Source organism: Eschrichtius robustus, chromosome 5 (assembly GCF_028021215.1).
Source record: "Eschrichtius robustus isolate mEscRob2 chromosome 5, mEscRob2.pri, whole genome shotgun sequence".
Lineage (NCBI taxonomy): Eukaryota > Metazoa > Chordata > Mammalia > Artiodactyla > Eschrichtiidae > Eschrichtius > Eschrichtius robustus.
Window position 1 is genome coordinate 86532770 of NC_090828.1, and position 19955 is coordinate 86552724.

The window sequence follows — 19955 nt, forward strand, 5'->3', positions numbered from 1 at the left end:
CTCCATATCTCTCTGAGGAGCATCTTAGGATTTCAGGTCCCTTTCCTTTTCTGGCTTCTGTTGTAACCAGTTCCTGTCCTATATCAGAGGATGACTAGGGTTATTCTGTAGGGTAGATGCTGCAAACCAAAGGGAGCCCAACAGGATACAAGTGTCTGAGATACCTCAGGAGAGCCTCTTTTTGTCAAGTTAAAGGAGAGAGGCTTCTATTTGCAGACAGCTGAAATGTGGAGCTGAACACAGATTAACAAATCAAAATAATGGTGTTCCAGGGATAGAACATGGACCAACATGCTGCATAATTTTAACCTGCATGTCCATGGTAGGAGATAGATGGGCGACAGTGATCAAAAGCAAGAAGCTAGTGTTCTCTGGAAACAGTGATCATAGAGACAGAGCTTTTTAACTTAGTAACAATATAACATTTATAAAGTGCCTCACAATTTACATATGTCTTCATGATCTCGTTTGATCCTCATAGCAACTCCTAAACACTAGGTAAGCATGAAAAATCTTCTTTTACAGATCAAGTTCAGAAGAGTTATGATTTGCCCAAGTTACCTATTAGGAAATTTCAGAGTCAAGACTTGAACCCAAGACTTCTAAATGCTTTTTTTCACCCTTACTATACCAATGCCTTTGTTTCTCAAATAAGATCCGTTTTTATTCCTTCCTCTTTCTCTTTTCTCTCTCACAAAAATATATGCCGGGCACTGTGCAGGTACTGGGTGAACTGAGCTAAACAGTGCTCCCTACTTTGTGGAACTTAGTCTGCACTTCTTAGGACCTGCCAGTTGGTATGGTAGCCACATGTGGCTATTGAGTCTGTGAAATGCGGCTAGTCTGAATTGAGATATGATTATAACTGTAAAATACACATGGAATTTAAAATGTTTAGTTTCAAATAAAGCAAAATTTTTCATAATTTTGTATTTATATATTGATAATATTTTAGATATCTTGAATTAAAATATATTATTAAAATTGATTTCATCTAATTTATTTTCATCTTTTCAAGGGCTACTAGAAAATCTTATTGGCTATTAGAAATTTTTAAATTACATTTATCTCTTGCATTTGTGGCTCACATATTTCCATGGGATAGCAAGCTGTGACCTATGGGGAAGTCATTTCCTAGGGTACATTCAACCAGTTAGTACTTCTCTGGTTACATTTTTTACATTGAAACGTTTGGATCCTTTGAAGTTTGTCCTGTTGCATCCTGGTCTGGATCCCAGTTTATTTTTTCTCCAAATGGTTACCAAATTGACTCAACACCATTTATTGGGTTGTCCATCTCTGTTTTGAGAGGCTACCTTTAGCATCATGCTAACTCCTTGTATGTATTCTGTGTATATCTGGACTATGTCTTTTTTTCCATTGGCTGTGTCTATGTTTGAACCAATGTTAGACTTTATATTTTTGAGATTTTAAAATATTTTTTAATGTCTGGTAGGGTTAGTTTCCATCTCCAACTGATCATCCCCTCTCCCCATCCCTGAGTTTTCTTGGCTATTGTTTCTTCATTGTCTTTATCTAGGAGAGTTAGAATCTGTTTGTGTAGTTGAAAATAAACAAAAACAACCTTTTTAATTGTCACCAAGATAAGCAAACTCAAAAGAAAATTGATGTCTATGTAATGTTGACTCTTCCTCTCCAAGGTGGTGATACAATTTACCATTCATTCAAGTCATTCTTGGGATACCTTCAGTAATACTTTAACATTTTCTTCATAGAGGTTTTGCATGTTTCTTAAATTTATTCCTAGGAAATTTTATCTCTATGTATATGCTGCTATTTATGCAGTATTTTCTTTTAATGCTTGTTATGTATGTTTACATATATTTTAATAATTTTATAAACATTAATTCTGTACTCTGTAAGCTTACTAAATTCTCTAACTGTAATAAATAGCTTTTTGGTTAATGGTCTTGAACGTTCTAATCTTATCCACAAATACTGATAAATTTACCTACTGCTTTCCAGTTTTTATACCTTTCATTTTTTTTTTTTCTTGTCTAATTTTATTGGCTAGTTCCTGCAGTACAATGCTAAATAACAGTGGCAATAGTGAGTTTTTGTCTTGTTGCTGACTTTCATGTTTCTTCTTAAGTATGATGCTGGCTTTTGAGTTGAACTGAACATATTTTATTATAGTAAAAAAAAATCATGGATTCTTATTTTATTTTATTTTTTTTGAAGGTTTTACTCTTTTTTTTAAAATTTTATTTATTTATTTATTTATTTATTTATTTATTTATTTATGGCTGTGTTGGGTCTTCGTTTCTGTGCAAGGGCTTTCTCTCGTTGCGGCAAGCGGGGGCCACTCTTCATTGCGGTGCGGTGCGCGGGCCTCTCACTGTCGCGGCCTCTCGTTGCGGAGCACAGGCTCCAGACGCGCAGGCTCAGCAATTGTGGCTCACGGGCCTAGTCGCTCCGCGGCATGTGGGATCTTCCCAGACCAGGGCTCGAACCCGTATCCCCTGCATTGGCAGGCGGATTCTCAACCACTGCGCCACCAGGGAAGCCCGGATTCTTATTTTAAGAACAAAAATTTTATTGAACTTAAAAAATCATGAATAGTTGTTAAATTTGGTTAAATGCCTGCTCATGATTATGTGATTTTTTTTTTCTTTTTAAAGTATTAGAATGATGGATCTTATTGATTTACTAATACTGAACCATGTCTATATTTTTGGAAAGAGGATCACATATTCATGATGTTTTACTCTGTTTTCATTTCTTGCTGGATTTAGTTTGCTAGTATTTTATTTCAGATTTTGGCACCTATTTTAAGTGAGCTTCGCCTGTTTTTGTTACACCCACTTCATAAAAATAAAATAATTTGGAAGTTCCTCCACCCCCTATTAATACTAGTTTAAAAAGAAATAGACTTATCTAATCTTTAAAATTTTGGTAGAATTCCCCTGTGAAACCATGCGAGTTTAGTGCCTTATTTTGGGGTGGGGTGGTGGTGGTGGTGGTGATAGTGGTGGATTTTTGGGAGGAGCAACGTTCTCTGTTTCTCTTATGGAAATCTGAGTTTTGTCTGTTTGTTTTGTTTTTTAGATTCTCTACAATTGACCCTTGAACAACATGGGTTTGAACTGTGCAAGTCAACTTATATGAGGATATTTTTCAATAGTAAATTCTACAGCACTACATGGTCCTTGTTTGGTTGAGTCTGAGGATGTGGAAGAACCTAAGATATGGAGGTCCGACTATAAGTTATGCACAGATTAACTCCTGCATTGTTCAAGGGTCAGCTGTACTTCCTCTGAGGTATTTTTTTAAAAAAGACGTTTTTTTCCCCTACAAAATTGTGTGTGTGTATGTGTGTAGTTCTTTTGATGTTTAGGAAGGTTTACATTTTTTCCTTATTGTCTACTTTCATAGTTATAACATTGTATGACACCCTGAGTTCTCTAATTCTTGAGATAGTATCTATTAGTTCTTCATAATGAATAATGATAAAGTTGTGTCCCCACTTTTTTGTCCATTGCTCTTTCTCTACCAACTGATTTTAACATTTTTTTTACCAATATACTTTTTAAGTATGCATATACTTCTTATGTTTGATTTATAAGCTTTCAAAAGTATCTGAACACTAACAGCTATTATGGTTAAGGCAAGAGGTGGATCTATCTCTCAAATTTCTTTTATTTTTCTTCTACAGTTGGACTATTTCTATGACTACATGGTCAGAGTAAATACCTTTTATGCTCTGTTTTGCCACCCTAGTTCCCACATTGGTTTTGGTTTTAGTTCTGTGGTTAAATGCACTTACTGGAAGACTTCTGCTTTCAACCAATATGAAATAACAGTAACGAGATTTACTTTTCCATTGGAAACAAACAAAAAATGGACAAAATATATATGAAACCATTCAAGACACTGGACATCAATCAACAAAGGACAGTGACCCCTGAGAGTGGGCAGTGAAATGAGGTGGGCTCTATGATTACCCAAGCTTGTTTGCCTTGGAAGAGCTTCTTGTCCCTGATGCAAGGAGGAGGAATCCAGGGAGAGACTGGTAGGACCCCTGGCATCGAGGAGATAGAGGTAAGAGTCTGGTTAGATAAAAACAGTGCTGAAATAGAGCTGCTCAAAGAGAGAATCCTGGAGATCTGTAGAGGGTCCCAGTTGATCATTCATCTGAGTGCAAATTGGCACATGCATGTTAGGAAACTCTCAAGGTCAAACTAAGAACCATACGAAAAAACTACAAGGAATAATGCCCATTGCTCACAAAAGGCCAGAAATAGTGCCCGTTCCCAACAACCAAACTGGAAAACCTCATGATTCGGTCAGGGCTGTGGTCTCAACTGAGGCTCAGCTGGGGAAGGATCTGCTTCCAAACTCACATGGTTGTTGGTAGTATTCACTTTCTTGTGAGCTGTTGCAATAAGAGTTTCAGTTTCTTGCTGGCTGTTCCTGAGAGGCCACCCTCATTCCCTTGCCATGTGGACTGTCCTAACATGGCTGCTTACATCCTCACATCCTGAAAAGGAGAGTCTTCTTGAAAGGCAAGATGATACAGTCTTAATGTAGCATACTCACATATATCCTGTCACCTTTGCTGAATTCTGTTGTTTAGAGGCAAGTAGCTGGTCGTGCCTGCACTCAAAGGGAGGGATTGCACGAGGCATACATACAAGGAGGTGGATCATGGGGATCACTTTAGAGTCTGTTCTCTACACTAGTGTTTACAAGACTATCTTAAAAGCAGCCAGATTAAAAAACCAACAATATCGAGTTACATCAGAAGAACAAAATTAAACACTATCGTAGATTTCTCATTGGGAACATCTCAAGGAGAAGACAGTGGAGCAACGTCTTCAAAGCTCTGAAGGAAAACCAGAAACTATCGGATGAGAGTCCTATACCCAGTGAAAATATCGCTCAAAAACAAAGGTAACAGAGATGGTCAAAATAAAACAAGTCCCGGGGATATAATGTCCAGCTTTGTGACTATAGTTAGTAATACTGTATTGTGTATTTGAAGGTTGGTAAGGGATTAGGTCTCAAAAGATCTTGTCATAAGAAGAAAAAAGAATTGTAGTTAAGCGTGGTGATGGATGTTAACTAGACTTATTTTGGTGATCATTTTGCAATCTATTGAATCATTATGTTGTATACCTGAAACTAATACATTTTTAAGAAATAAACAATAAACAACTAAAATATCCAAGAGTAAAATAAAGGGTTTTACCTGAAAGAGAGAAGAAAGAACTGAGAAGAGAAAGAGAAGCAAGTAAGAAAACTTCATTTGGCGTCATTTGTCACATTAGATACCCCTCTTCCAGCACTACCGTCGTTGAATTTTTGATTCCACCAGGGCCATAATCTTAGGTGAGGAGCATATATCTATCTGTTGTTCCCCCCAGATCTGGGGTGATGTGTGTCTATATTTGTGCATCCCTACTTTACTGGTAGGGGGTGGCAGTAAAGTCAAAATACATATCTTACTTCTTTTGAATAGTTTTATCTTCTACTCTTTTCCTTCATAAGGTAACTTTTTTTTTTTTTTTTTTTAAATTTATTTATTTTACTTATGGCTGTGTTGGGTCTTCGTTTCTGTGCGAGGGCTTTCTCTAGTTGCGGCAAGTGGGGGCCACTCTTCATCGCGGTGCGTGGGCCTCTCACTATATCGCGGCCTCTCTTGTTGCGGAGCACAGGCTCCAGACGCGCAGGCTCAGCAATTGTGGCTCACGGGCCTAGTCGCTCCGTGGCATGTGGGAATCTTCCCAGACCAGGGCTCGAACCCGTGTCCTCTGCATTAGCAGGCAAATTCTCAACCACTGCGCCACCAGGGAAGCCCCATAAGGTAACTTTTTAAAGGGGCAACGAGTTTTCTAATTTGAGCTTCTTAAGAAGTCCTTTAACTAGACAATAACTTGAGTGTTTCATATTTAATCTAGAATAGTATGTTAAAATATTTAAACTATTTAAATAGTAATAATTTAAATTATTAAAATAAAATAATTTTAAATTGACTTTAAGTAATTTAATAAATTATTTAAAATAATATTTAGCATGATTTTCAAAATGTATGTATTTCTAAATACAACTGTGTTTTATATCAAAAATATTTTAATTTTTTGACTGAGGGTCTCAACTCTAGTTTCCTAAAGTGCTAGTGGAAAAAAAAAATAATACTTGTGCTTTTTTTCTGATAAGGTTTTTATAATCTTTAATTTTACACTGTACATGTGAAAATACTTTGAAAACTCTGGGGACACATACAATTTTAAGGTATATTTTTAGAATCATAATATCATTTTTAACTTTCTGTCAGAAATAGGTATAGGGCTTCCCTGGTGGCGCAGTGGTTAAGAATCTGCCTGCCAATGCAGGGGACACGGGTTCGAGCCCAGGTCTGGGAAGATCCCACATGCCGCGGAGCTACTAAGCCCGTGAGCCACAGCTACTGAGCCTGCGCGTCTGGAGCCTGTGCTCCGCAACGGGAGAGGCCGCGACGGTGAGAGGCCCGCGCACCGCGATGAAGAGTGGCCCCCGCTCTCCGCAACTGGAGAAAGCCCTCGCACAGAAAGGAAGACCCAACACAGCCAAAAATAAATATAAATTAATTAATTAATTTAAAAAACAAACAAACAAAAAAAAACTTAAAAAAAAAATAGGTATAGTTCTGGTTTTCAAAACGCCTACTGAAATGAAGATACTATCTTGAAGCACATGCTTTTATATTAAGAAATTGCAAGTTTTTGGTATCTGTGATCTGGTTTTTGTTCCAGTCTAATGGCTCTATTCCCCAAATTATTTGGTCTCCCACTTTATTAATTTTATTCCTGGATCAATTTGGGGCCACCTTTATCATGGTGAATTCCAATATTGCTCTAGTGGTTTGAGTATCTATGATTTCTACTATCTTGATGTATAGTACAGGAAACATTTTGTTAAAAGATATTTCACCCAAATACTGATATGTTCAGCACTGTTTTAATTGACTGCCTATAAACCCAAAGAATGTTATTGATTTACTGCGTAAAAAAAAAAAAACCAAAAAAAAAACCCTTCAGTTTTTTGCATAATTGATACATAAAGATTTTCATTTGCAGTAATCAGAGTTTGGGCTGCATTATTTTGTTGGTGGTAGGATTGAGAAGGTTAGAGATCTTTGTAAATGCTAGAAGCCCTTTAGTACTGTCATTAACCTGAAAGTCATGAAGCATTAAAAACAAGACACCTGGTCAACCCAGACCTCTGTACCTAATATTAATGAAAAGGTTCAGAGATATGGAGTACAATTGGGAATTCAGAGCAGGAGGTCATTTGTTTTTGTGGAGGCATTTGTATCTGACTCTACTTTGAAGGGTGGGTAGGACTGGGATGGACATGGAAGAGCAGCCAGACATAATAATCATAGCTTACACTTAGATAGTATTTACTACTTTCCGGACACTGTTCTAAGTGCTCTCAGTGTATTAACACATTTCACAGCTGTATTAATAATTAATGAGGTGATGATTATCTTCACCTTGAAGATAATTGAGTTGAAGAAACTGAGACACAAATTTGTTAAGTGGCTCATTCCAGTTTTCATAGCTAGTAAACAGTGGTACTGCCATTTAAACTCAGCTTTTCGGCCTCAGAATCTCTCTTAGTCACTATGCTGTTCTGCTTCTAATTAGCGTGATGTATTTTATGGGAAGAGCAGGATAGGAGAAGTTAAGGAAGGTTGAAATCATGGAAGCTTTTGAAAGGGAGGCAGAGGCATTCATATCTTATTGATGTGAGTATAAAGTGGTTCAGTCTTTCTAGAAAATAATTTTATAGTATTGGGTTGGCCAAAAAGTTCGTTTGGATTTTTCCGGCCGAACTTTTTGGCCAACCCAGTACTGTATTGTATCAAGAATTTCACTAAGTGAAGTAAGCCAAACAAAGATAAATATCATATGATATCGCTTGTAAGTGGAATCTTAAAAGAAAAAAGATATAAATGAACTTATTTCTAAAACAGAAAGAGACTCACAGACATAGAAAACAAACATTGTTACCAAAGGGAAAAGGGGGTTGGGGGGAGGGATAAATTAGGAGTTTGAGATTAACATATACACACTACTATATATAAAGTAGATAACCAACAAGGACCTACTGCATAGCACAGGGAACTATACTCAATATTTTGTAATAAAAGGGAAAAGAATCTGAAAAGGAATATATATATATATATATATATATATATCTGAATCGCTGTGCTGTACACCTGAAATTACCATGATATTGTAAATCAACTATACTTCAATAAAAAAAAAAAAAAGAATTTGAAGTCATTGCCCTCTACATATTTGTCCTAAAGAATGTTGGGAGACAGTTCTCCATGGGTCTCTCACATTTCGTATGGTTTGCAAGCAGAGACATTAAATGCCTTTTTGTCCTGGACTATCTTTTCAAGGAGGTTTGTAGCAAAATAGCATTGTAATATAGAGATAGTATTTCCCTTCTGATCAGATAGCTGGTTTATTTATTGTCCAAGTATAGTAAAGATAATATCTCCCTATAGAACAAAGTTTGGGCAAGTTTCCTTGTAGCTCATTATGCAAGATTTGGGTTTCCTAAGCTCAGGGTTTCTTAGCTATGATGCAAACCCACTGCCTATGCATCATCCGTGTAGGCCACTCCACATCATCCTGGTGGGCCTTGGGGGCCAAGGAGAACTGATGTGAACGAGAAGCTCATGCTTGCTCACTGTTGTCCCAAGTAATAAGTCCTTGTCCGACCCAGGGGTGTCATGCTTGCTGCCAGCATCTGGGAGACCGTGGTAGGCTAACTTGCTAACTTGCAAGTAGGGCAAAGTCTCAGACCCTTCACTGTTTTTGACAAAAGGATGGTTAGAATTATCAACAAATAATTATGTATGATCATTGGAAAGTAATCCAACTGTCCAATAATAAGGAACAGTTTATTAAATTATAGTACATCCATATAGTGGAGTAGTAATTCCATAATTCTTAAATATTATTTTTTAAAGATTTAAAGACTTGGAATATACTCATGAGAATGTTAAGTAAAAATTATATTATGAAAATGATCCGTATAGTACAATCTCAATTTTGTAAAATGTGTTTACGCATTTAGGAAAAAACCCTGGGATAAAATGTGCAAAACATAAAACATTGTTTTAGATATAGGTTGTAGAAATTTAAGTGATGTTGTTTTCTTTTTCTATTTGTATATTTTCCAAATCATCCTATAATGACTATATATTACTTTTATAATTAGGAAAAATATACATTATTGATGAAGTCAAACTGAGGGATTTGACATGGTATGATAGGCAGAGTAGATAGTGTACATATTCTTGAGAGGACAGTAATATGAGGATACATAAAACCCCTGCAATGAAAGGTCTGTTTTTCATTAAAATGCACGTGTACAATATAACTGAAAACTATTAAAGCAAAAGCAAAAATAAAAAATCCAAGTTACAGCAGGGATAGAGGAAACATGGATATTTTAGATATTCTAATTTAAGGAAACTTAATCCATTTGAACAAAAAACTAAGCTCGTCAAAACCTCTCGTTGTCTAATAAAAAGGAATTAAGTCAGTTAATCATAAGAAACAATGTTTGCAAAGTGAAGTGCTGAAGGATGAAATGATCTTATGTCTGACATTTGCTTTAAAATATTCCAGCAAAAAATAAATAAAAATAAAGTGAGAGGGAGAGTTGAACACAACCTTGGCAAAAATATTGATAGCTGTTGAAGTTGTGTTGGATACATGAGGCATATTATTATGCTGTCTATTTTTGTATGTGCTTGAAAATTTGCATAATAAAAAATTAAAAATATATCACTAATTTATATAGTTTAAAAACAATATTCCTCAACCTTGGCTGCTCTCAGAATCCTTTAGGAACACTAAAAAGTACTGATGCCTGGATCCCACCTCCTCTGATTCTAATTTAGTAGGTATTGGGTGTGGCTTGGACATCAGGATTTTTTAAATCTCTCAGTTGATTCTAATGTGTAGCTCATGTTAAAACCCATAGTTCTAAGTGGACTCTGTTAAGTAGATCTTTATTATAAGGGACACTGAATGTAGTAACGGACATTTTTTGCAGTATTTCTTTAAAAAATGTTGGTATGTTTTCTATTATGTTGGTTCATGGAACATCCCTCAGTAAAAAGTGAGAATAGGCTAATAATTTTTTCTTATAAAGATAGTCCTACTGAGTACCAGAATAAAATAGTGGAGGTACATAGCTTAATGGTTCTTTCTTGATAAAATGATAAAGTTTCAGTGACTGTAAGGAATGAATAACTAACATTCCCTTTCAAATATTAGTTGAGTAAAAAGAGGCCTAACTGATGTAGAAAGCATAGTTTTTTTTTTAATTTTAGCATTTTATAACTTTCTTAAAGTAATTCTTGTTCATTTTAGAAAACTAAAAAGAATATTTAGAGATACAGAAGAAAATAAGCATCCATAGTTCCATTATCCATGGTAAATATTGATAATATTTTATAGCATTTGATTTCAAATTTATTTTAACTTTCTATTTGAAATTGAAAAATTTCAAACATAAATGTAGGGATAGCAGTATCGTAAATCTCTAGGTACCCATCACTAAGCTTCAGTAATTATCAACTTATGATAAATCTTATCTCATCTGTGACCCTCTCCTACTTTATTCTCCCTTCCCCCACACTGGATTATTTTGAAGCAAATCTTGCATATTGTATCATTTCATCTATAAATATTTTAGTATGTATTAGAGCAAATAATCTTCAGGTCATTAGCACATATCTGAGGAATTGGTATTCTGTATTGACTGAAAGAAGATCCATATGCTATGGTTCCTAATTTTGTAGTTGCCAAAGATGGTGTTGTGTTATAAAAGTAAAAATCTGGCTTATATTTTTGAGCTGCAGAAGGATCTGCTGGCAGGGCTGAGACTTTTCTCAGAAAGTAACTCCATCGGTTTAAATGATGAAATAAGTAGTAGACTGAAATCCAAGAAACCCAGGGTTCTACCCATTAATCAGGCTTTAATTTAGAAGATTTTGAGGATTAGAATTACCTAATGTTTTGCTTTAAAATAACCTAAATTGGTCTCTTGGTCTCATTTTCTTTAGAGCCAGGTAGTTTTTCAAAGGGTTTGGCAGATTGAGTTAGTCACAGTGTGTTTTGGTAAAATTAACATGGAGGCAATATGTTAGAAAGGAGTTGAAGACAGGGAAATCATTTAAGAGGGTACTCAGTTTTTGTGGTCTGAGCTGATAAAAACCCAGTGTTGGAGGGTGGGAGAAGAGGCAAAATTTAGCATCTTTATTTATAGTAAAAATTAGCACAGCTTGGTGATACTTTGTTATAAGAGTTAGGAGTAGGAGAATAATCAAATATGCCTTCAGCCCTACCCTAGGGATCTAGCATAATTCTGTGCTCTTGGAAGAATGAGTAAAGTTGAGAAGCAAGAAATGATGGGGGAAGAAAGGGATGAGTTAGCCCAATATTAATATACTGAGTTGAAATTAATAGCAAGCTTGCATTTTTTGTGGGTCACTGGAAATAGAGGACTAGAGTTCAGGTGATCTGTGAAAGCTGGGGATCTGCGTTTGAAGATCATTCATGAAGCTATAAGGATGATGGTGTTTTCATAGGGAATATTTGTTTAAAGAGGAGAACATGTTCAATAGTTCTAATGGATGGGAATAGGAATAGGGATGAATTAATCTAGAATACATTAAATTAATCCTTATCGAACATCTATGTTACAGGAAAAGGGAAGGAGTGCTTACTGCAGAGACTGGGAAACACAAAGGGAATGAATGCAGTGCCAGAGATATGTACAAAGATTTATGAACATAAAATCTTGGTAGAATGACTCAAAGTGCCCAGGGCAGGAGGCCTGAAGTTTAGGGGAGGATGTGTTTGGTAGGAAAATAGGAGGGAATGGTTTTTCATGCAGAGGCAGAGGCACAGACACGTGGGCTCAGGGCAGTGGTGAGGAGTCTGTTGTGGCCAAAGCACAGGCTACAAGGTGAAGAGAAGGGCAGGGCACTTGGTTCTGATATGCAAGAACTAGGAAACCACTTGCAGGGTCTGAAGAATATTAGAATCACTATGAAAATAGAAGTTAAGAGACTTCCCTGGTGGTCCAGTGGTAAAGAATCCACCTTACAGTGCAGGGGGCGTGAGTTCGATCCCTGGTCAGGGAACTAAGATCCCACATGCCGCGGGACAACTAAGCCCGCGTGCCACAAATACTGAGCTTGCGCGCCTCAACTAGGGAGCCCGTGTGCCGTAAACTACAGAGCCCACGTGCTCTGGAACCTGCGCACCACAGCTACAGAGCCCACGCGCCCTGAAGCCTGCGCGCCACAACTAGAGAGAGAAAACCTGCATGCCACAACTGGAGAGAGGCCCGTGTGACGCAACGAAAGATCCCACATGCCTCAACAAAGATCCCACATACCACAACTAAGACCCGATGCAGCCAAAAATAAATAAATAAATAAAAATAAAAAATAAAAAAATAAATAGAAGGTAAAATCATGTTTGACTTTAACATAAATGGATAGAAGAGGAAATAACAGAAAAATTATAGGTTTTTCTCTTCTGTTTATCAAGCAAATACTGTCATAATAAAGTACTGTAGGTTCACTTTTATTAATTTATATTCATTTTGTTCATATCAAAATTTTGATATATGATAATGTGACCAAAGCAAAGATTTAATATATATTTACATATATATATATATACACACACACGTGCACGCACGCACACACACACACACACGATCAGCATATTAATTAGTAACAACCAGGAACCAGGGGTACAAAGATGGGAGAATGAAATAAAGTCTCGCCTTCAAGATCTTGGTTGATTAGTCAAAGACAGATAATAAAAAAATTATGTTCGTGTTCGGTAAATGCAAAGATATGGGAACACTCAAGAGGAGTACAAAATCCAAGTCAGGTGTTAGCAGAAGGATTTAGGAAGCCTTCTTGGAGGGATGATGACAGTTGATTCTTAGGTTATGCTAAAGAAGTAGTGGGTTGATTTGAGCAAGGGAACATGAGATAGTGTCATACAATGCAAATTGGGTCACAATAAGTAAAGACACAAGGAACCATAGTGTGTGTGTAAGGAACCATAGAAATTTCATTCTTCTTGAAGCTCTAAGTGTGAGATTGGGACAGGAGAGGAGCTTGTAGATCTAGGTGGAGATCAGTGCAGGTTGACATTTCACATACTAATTTAAGGGACTTGAGTTTTATACAGGGGAGTTACTTGGCTGGATTTTGCATTCTCGATATATGGCTCTTGTAGCTAGGTGTAGGATGAACTTGGGAAGTCAGGCTTGGAAATAGGAATTAGGTAGATTTGGCAGTAAACAGGCTTCACTATGTAAAAGAATAAGGATGAAACTGAAGGTACAGATTTGAGAAATATTCAGGAAATAAAATGGACAGGATTCATTAATAGGTTATTTATGGAAATTTAGGGAGAGAGAGTGAAAGGAAGGAATGACTCAGGTTTCTGGTGTGGTGGATGGTTGTGCCTTCAGCTATAACAATAAATACAACAAAAAGAACATATTTATTGGATTAGATGATGAGTTCTGTTTTGGACCTTTTGAATTTTATGTGCCGATGGGCTTTCCACACAAAGATTTCCAACAGATGGCTGAATATCTGAAGGTTAGGTGAGAAGTCTGAGTTTGAAACCCTAGTCTGGGAGCCATTACCATGTAAGTGACACTGAAACTCTAAGAATGGACATTCTCTTTAGTATCAGCATCATGTTCATAATCAATATGAATATACTAAGTATATATTGAGCAAACAACCCAAGAACCAGGGCGTGGAAGAACTCTACTTAACCTTGTTTAATTTGCTTAACTCTGAATTCACCTGAAACATACTTTAAAAAATTGAAGAACAAACATACCCAGCATCTTTTAAAAACTTTATTTTCCCCCCAGATTTTAATCCTAGCGTCAAAGTAGCGTATCAAAGTATAATTTGAATGAACTTCATAGACCATTTAATTGGAGTTCTTAGAATTGGGTGTCTAGTGTATGCAGAACACTGAATTCATTGCAAGAGACTTCAAAGGCAAAGGCAGTCCATATAATGATTTTGGCAATAAAAAGAATTTAATTTTTCCTCTCTCAGCTCAAGTACAAGTCATCTCGGGAGAAAAGTTACTCCCAGATGAGTTTACAATCGCCAACAATACAAAATTTAACCAAATTGGATCATCACACACTGTGTTTGGAAGGAAGACTGACAAAGTGTTCTTTCAGTAGATTCTAGGAAGTGTAGGACTTACTTAACTAGAGTGGCCCTGGAAAATGGTTATTGCCTAAAGATCAGGAGTAATTAAGTCTAATGCTATTCATTTGTAGGAGAGTTTTCCAATAATAGTTTTGGTAAATGACATCTTATAAAAACAAAAAACGAGAGTATAAACTATAGAATGATGAATACAGAAACTGACCAATATTGTAGTGTTTTGAACTTCAATTCATCATTTAATTGGAATTTCATTCCCAAAACAGAATTGATTAATAATAATGGTGAATAGTTTCCAGTACTTACGTAGTGCTTACAGTGTGCCAATTGCTGGTCTAAGCACTTTACACATATCCTCACACCACCCTGTAAGAGGAATACTGTTATCAGCCACCTTTAACACATGAGGAAACTGAGGCAAACAGAGGGCAAGCCAACTTGCCCGAGATCACATAGCTACCAGTTGGTGGAGCAGGTAGTCTGCCCTCAGAGTTACGGTAGATCCAGGTAGATTACCCTTAGATTCCATGGTAGACCAGGTAGACTGCCCTCATAGCCCATGGTAGGTGGGTTCAGGTAGTCTGCCCTTAGATCCCATGGTAGACCCAGGTAGTCTACCTGAAGAGTCAGTGGTACACTCAGGTGGCCTGCTTTCAGAGTCCCTGCTCTTAACCACAATCCTAGTGTAAATGATAGTGAATGCAACTGGTAAACAGTATATGTATGCATTGTGGAGTTCTACAAAGTATGGAGATGACATGATTCTTGCGCCTTAAAAAATGCAGTCTCTGGCACTGTTTCCCAAATAATTTGCTTTGTAACACACCACAATGATGCTTTTGACCTAATTTTCCCTACTGTTGTGTAAAGGTGATATTACACATATTCATTATATTAAAAAAAAAAAGAATTTTTAAAAATAAAAAACTTTAATTATCTCTTTAGGTTAATTGTATCTTACAGTGATGTACAAATTAGGTGTAGAGATTACCAATTTTAGGAGATTTTATAAAGAACTCAACGTGTAACAGCATAGGTATATACTTTGCTCTTTACCCAAGAAATGTAAATGGAAATTATTTTAATCAAATAATTCAAAAGGTACCAGGCATTCATGCTATTAAAAGTTTTATTATTAATACTTTTCATTTTTTAATTATAAAAGTAATATATAATCGCATGATAGAACATTTGGAGATAAAATATGAAAATCCGTAAACCCAGCAGCTCTTATACCTTATAGTCTTATTTCCTTATAGTCTTTCCCTGTGTATCTAGTCTTACATTATTGTAATAATAGCATATTTATTATTTTGTGCTTTAGGAAGTTTTAATTTTACTCTTTAATATTATTGAAGATCCTTTTTTTTGGGTAAAAATAGAGTACTAATTTGTCTTTTGGATATTCTGGGGTTGCTTTGTAGTCTATACCAAGTTTGCATATTATAATTCAGAAACATTTTTGTGTTGTTCTCCTCATCCTTATCTCCGTTCCAAGCCTTGGCTTTCCTCAGCCAGGTCCACTGATGCCCCCTACCTGCAGGCTGAATCTTGCATGGTACCTGAGCCATTCTTGCCTGAGTCAGCATATACATCTTTAGCTTCAGACCCACTGATATGACTTGGAGTTAGTTCTATCCATCCCAGACCTTGGATTCATTTGCACAGCTGTTTATATTCCTGCTTTCTCTCAGCTGACCCTCCACCCCGCAAATCCCTCTACTGCTGGTTGCCGTGGGATCAGCCCTGGGCCCTCACTTCATTGCTTTCCCTTCATCTCTCCTCATCCTTCAATTGCCAGTTTTAGATGACTTGGCCAGGCTTCCTCTCTGTAGTACCCCCCTTCTCTTCAGATACTCCCCTTCATCCTGTAGGCTCCTTTCTCTTCAGATACTCCCCTTCATCCTGTAGGCTCCTTCTGGACCTTTGTGACCCCTTTCTTACTTCATGCCACTTTCATCCCCTATCTATTCCCAGTTAGACTTTGTGTCTGACACCTGTACAAGATTTTCCAGTGTTGCCTCCTGAATTCTGATTGAGACTTCTCCTTGGAATCTTTATTCTTCTGCTTTATTCATTGAATTCAACTTATGTCTTGCCCAAGTATGCCCTTTGGACCAAGTTCCTCTGACTGGCCCGCCATCTTCTCAGATGCCAGGTGCTACAGGTGGTTCCCTTGCCCTTGGTATGTGCTCTGTCCTGGGACCAGGCCTCTGCCTGTCTCTCTTCTCTTTCCATGTTGGTCTCTGTTGCAGAGGCCTTAGACCACCCAGGACAATGTCAGCATGGTTTCCCCAAAGACAAATTACTGTATAAAATCAAGAGAGTAAAAGAAGAATTTTAATGCCTATGGGAAAAAAAATTATTTGCTGATTTTTGTTAAATCTCTTCAGATCCTTTTCCAGCTGAACTATTTATCACTTGAAGCAAAAAGGAACAACTGTCTATGTCATGTCCAGACGTCTTTGTACTGTGTAGGCTCTAGGTGCATTGCATGTTGTGTCTAGATTTAACATGACTATAACACATGAAATAAAAGAATCCATCAATACAGACTAAATTAAAATTGGAGTCGCATAAAGAGAATCTATGGTGAGCTGTCTTTGAGTTGCCTCGTTTATTCTTATTGATGAATTTTCATAACTTACTCCTTGAATAAATTATCCAAGAATCAGTGTGTGATTTTCTTTATATATTACTTCATATTTGTATAAAGATACTGCCATAATAAAATCTTATAATGATTACTGTTTTTACTATTTGGATGGGCTGGATGTTTTTTATAATGATTAGTGTTTTTGCTCTCCAATTAGACTGAATTTTTCATTTACAATTTATATAAAAATGGAACAACATTGCAAGTCTGCTATTAAAAAAGGTACAATAATTCTTTCATTTTTTTCAACTCTAGGGACAGTTAGATCTTTTCCTTCTTTGTCATACATATAATTGGCCATATCAGTAACATGATTACAATATGCAACTCCTTTCCTCCAAGATATCACATTTGAGTATTCTCTTCTTTAATTTCAATCTCCTGACATTTTGCCGTTCTTATCCTGACTTGTATGTGGAATCATGTGGCATGGCCAGTTACAAGATGCAGCAAGTGGGCAGGTTCTGCAACAGGTTACTGGAGCAAGGCAGTTACAGGCAGTTGACTCTATGAAGTGTGCCATTTCCATGGTATACAATTGTGTTGTCCAAGTGATCTGATGGTGTCGCTAATAATCAAAGAAAGCTGTTGACCATGGAGAAATCTCTGAAAGAAGTAACGAAGGATCTCAGCTAATGGAAGAACAAGGCAATGGAGAGTCTAGTTAAGAATCAAGTCTAGACAGGCTGGTACTTGATACCAGTTTGATCTGTTCAGACTAAGTGTTCCCTGTAGTTCTTCCATACCATGCTCAGAGGTCCTAAATTACATCACCCTTATAACTAAGAGGATTTCCAGTAGTTTCTCTAGGTAGCATGGGTTTGTCTTAGGGGTATACGTGCTATATACATGCAAAGAAGGGTTGTGAAAGATAGGGAAAAGAGTTCAAGTTAAGTGACGTTCCAGACCATCCATTCCTGCTTTACTGAAGAGTGGTTTTATGTATATTACATACCATAGTTTTGTGTAGGAATTCCTTTGAGAAAAGTGGTTGCTTTAAAAAAGTTTGGGAACTACTGCTTGTACCTAGCACAGATAGGAAGACCCTGTTTAGTGCTGTCTCCTCTTTAGCTGTTGGTGTGATAGAGGTTTATTGAGTACCTGTTGAGTGCCAGGCCCTGGAACCCTTTACCAGGCATCCTGGTCATGTCTTAGGCTCCTGAACAATTGCTGCTCTGTAATCTTAGCTTTTTCCTGTGGTTCTGCACACAACTCGTTTATCTTTTATCTCTACATTTTTTTGATGATCTTATTTATAATTTCAAAATAACTTCCATACTAAAGATTCCAAAATCTGTGTGTCCAGCCTGACTTTGCTAATTTGTACCTGTGTGAGGTTTAGAAGTCATCCTTGCTGAGCCTCAGTTTTCTTATTTGTACAACAAAATGCCCTTAACCTTCCCAACCCTATAAGGATAAAAAGAGTGGAGGCACAAGTTTGTAAATTGCACAGGTATAAAGAATAGTATCGTTTATCTTGCTGTAATCAGTATCTTCAGGATCATATTTCTAACTTCTGTTTTTTTTTGCAGGAATGCTTGTTTGTATGGAACGTGATACCTTAAACTTAAGATTTACTAATAGTACTCAGTCATTCCTTTTCCTTGCATCAGACATAACCCTTGAGTTTGTATTTTATGAATGGCACAATCTTTCCAACAGTCACTATATCTCAAAATCTTGAAAGCAGCTTTTAATCCCTTCTCCTCCTTTTAGGCCTTACTGTTATCACATTTCTTCAGGCCTTCATTGCAACTTGTCTGGATTATTATAATAATCTTATAACTGGTCCCCCGCCTTCAGTCTTTACTTCTCCTACTATGTCCTCTATCCTGTTGCTGTAGTGTTTGTGTTTGTTTTTTGGTTTTGTTTTTTTTTTTTTTTTTTTTTGCTTTTTGTTTCTTGTCTCCTAAAAACATAGCCTTCTTGCACATGAACTTCAGTCTCCCCCCACCCCTCCGCCTGTACATCGCAGTTAAGACTTGTCAGCCTTGCCTTCAAGGTCCCCTACAATATATATTTAATCTGCATTTGCAGTTTTTCCTTTTGTAGCTCCTCCATGAGCCTCCTCTTCAGCCAAACTCTTTGTTCTCCAACAGAGTATTGACCACTTTTGCTCCTGATCTTTCCACAGCCTCCTCTATCTGTCTGGAATGTCTTCACTTTGTTGTAAAACTACTGATTCTGTGAGGCCAGTTGAAAAATACCACCTCCATGAAAGTGTTTGTAACTTTTCCCTGAACAAATGTGATTTTGACTCTTCTCTCCTGAACCCACTATGTATGTCACTGTTCTTTAATTCATTTCCCAGCTACTCCCTGGTTGTATAATACTTCAGTATTATGTAAAATAATTACTTTGTTCTTAAGCTTAACTTAATCATTGTGTATCTGTTTCTTTGTGAACCATATTTTGAATCAGCCTCAGTCTCATGGTCAAAAGGTAGTTGGTGACAGTAATATATAATTGCATCTTATAGGTTATGTTCTGCCATGTTACACATGCAAGAAGGAAAAGTGGCTCCCACCAGCTTCACTCTTGAAAATGTAAGGGGCCATTTTAATACTATTTTTTTCTTGATAAGATGCAGCAATATGTAGTGAGAGAATTATTTCAGGCATTGGTATTTATAGCCATGTTGAAATATAATTGAATGAAAGTACCTTCTAATTAGAAACTAACATTTTATAGAAAAAGTAAATTAACTCACTTTTGGAAAGATGTCTTGCCTGTTCTTGTCTTTGATTAATCTTCAGAGGGACATTTCTTTTTGTTTGTAGTTTGTATATCCCTATTTTAAGGTCTTAGGCTATGCATCAAATCCTTTTTGTGTTATTACAGATCAACCAATCTTTTACTACTTTACTGTTGTCAACCATTCAGTCTTTATTGTTTTTTTAAATGCCAGAAAATAAAATGCAGAAACCCCACCTTATATTAATGTAATTTTATGGTTAAGATTTTACATTCACAAAAGTCCAGAAATTCAAAGTTATAGTTCCCAAAAGAATCCTAATTCAGTCACATTGC

The 19955-nt window shown here is 36.6% G+C and overlaps 1 protein-coding gene across 15 annotated transcripts in view; it reads left to right on the forward strand.

Moving 5' to 3' along the window:
* GTDC1 (glycosyltransferase like domain containing 1) overlaps window positions 1–19955 on the forward strand; it is a 463274-nt gene that overhangs the window by 181321 nt on the left and 261998 nt on the right. The window contains exon 2 of one of the 15 annotated variants that reach the window (XM_068545177.1): window positions 19405–19471. The exons of the other annotated variants lie outside the window; for them this stretch is intronic. Coding sequence (XP_068401278.1) covers window positions 19470–19471 — 2 coding nt within the window. The 5' untranslated portion in view covers window positions 19405–19469. The remainder of the gene's footprint in view (window positions 1–19404; window positions 19472–19955) is intronic. 15 annotated transcript variants of the gene reach the window in all.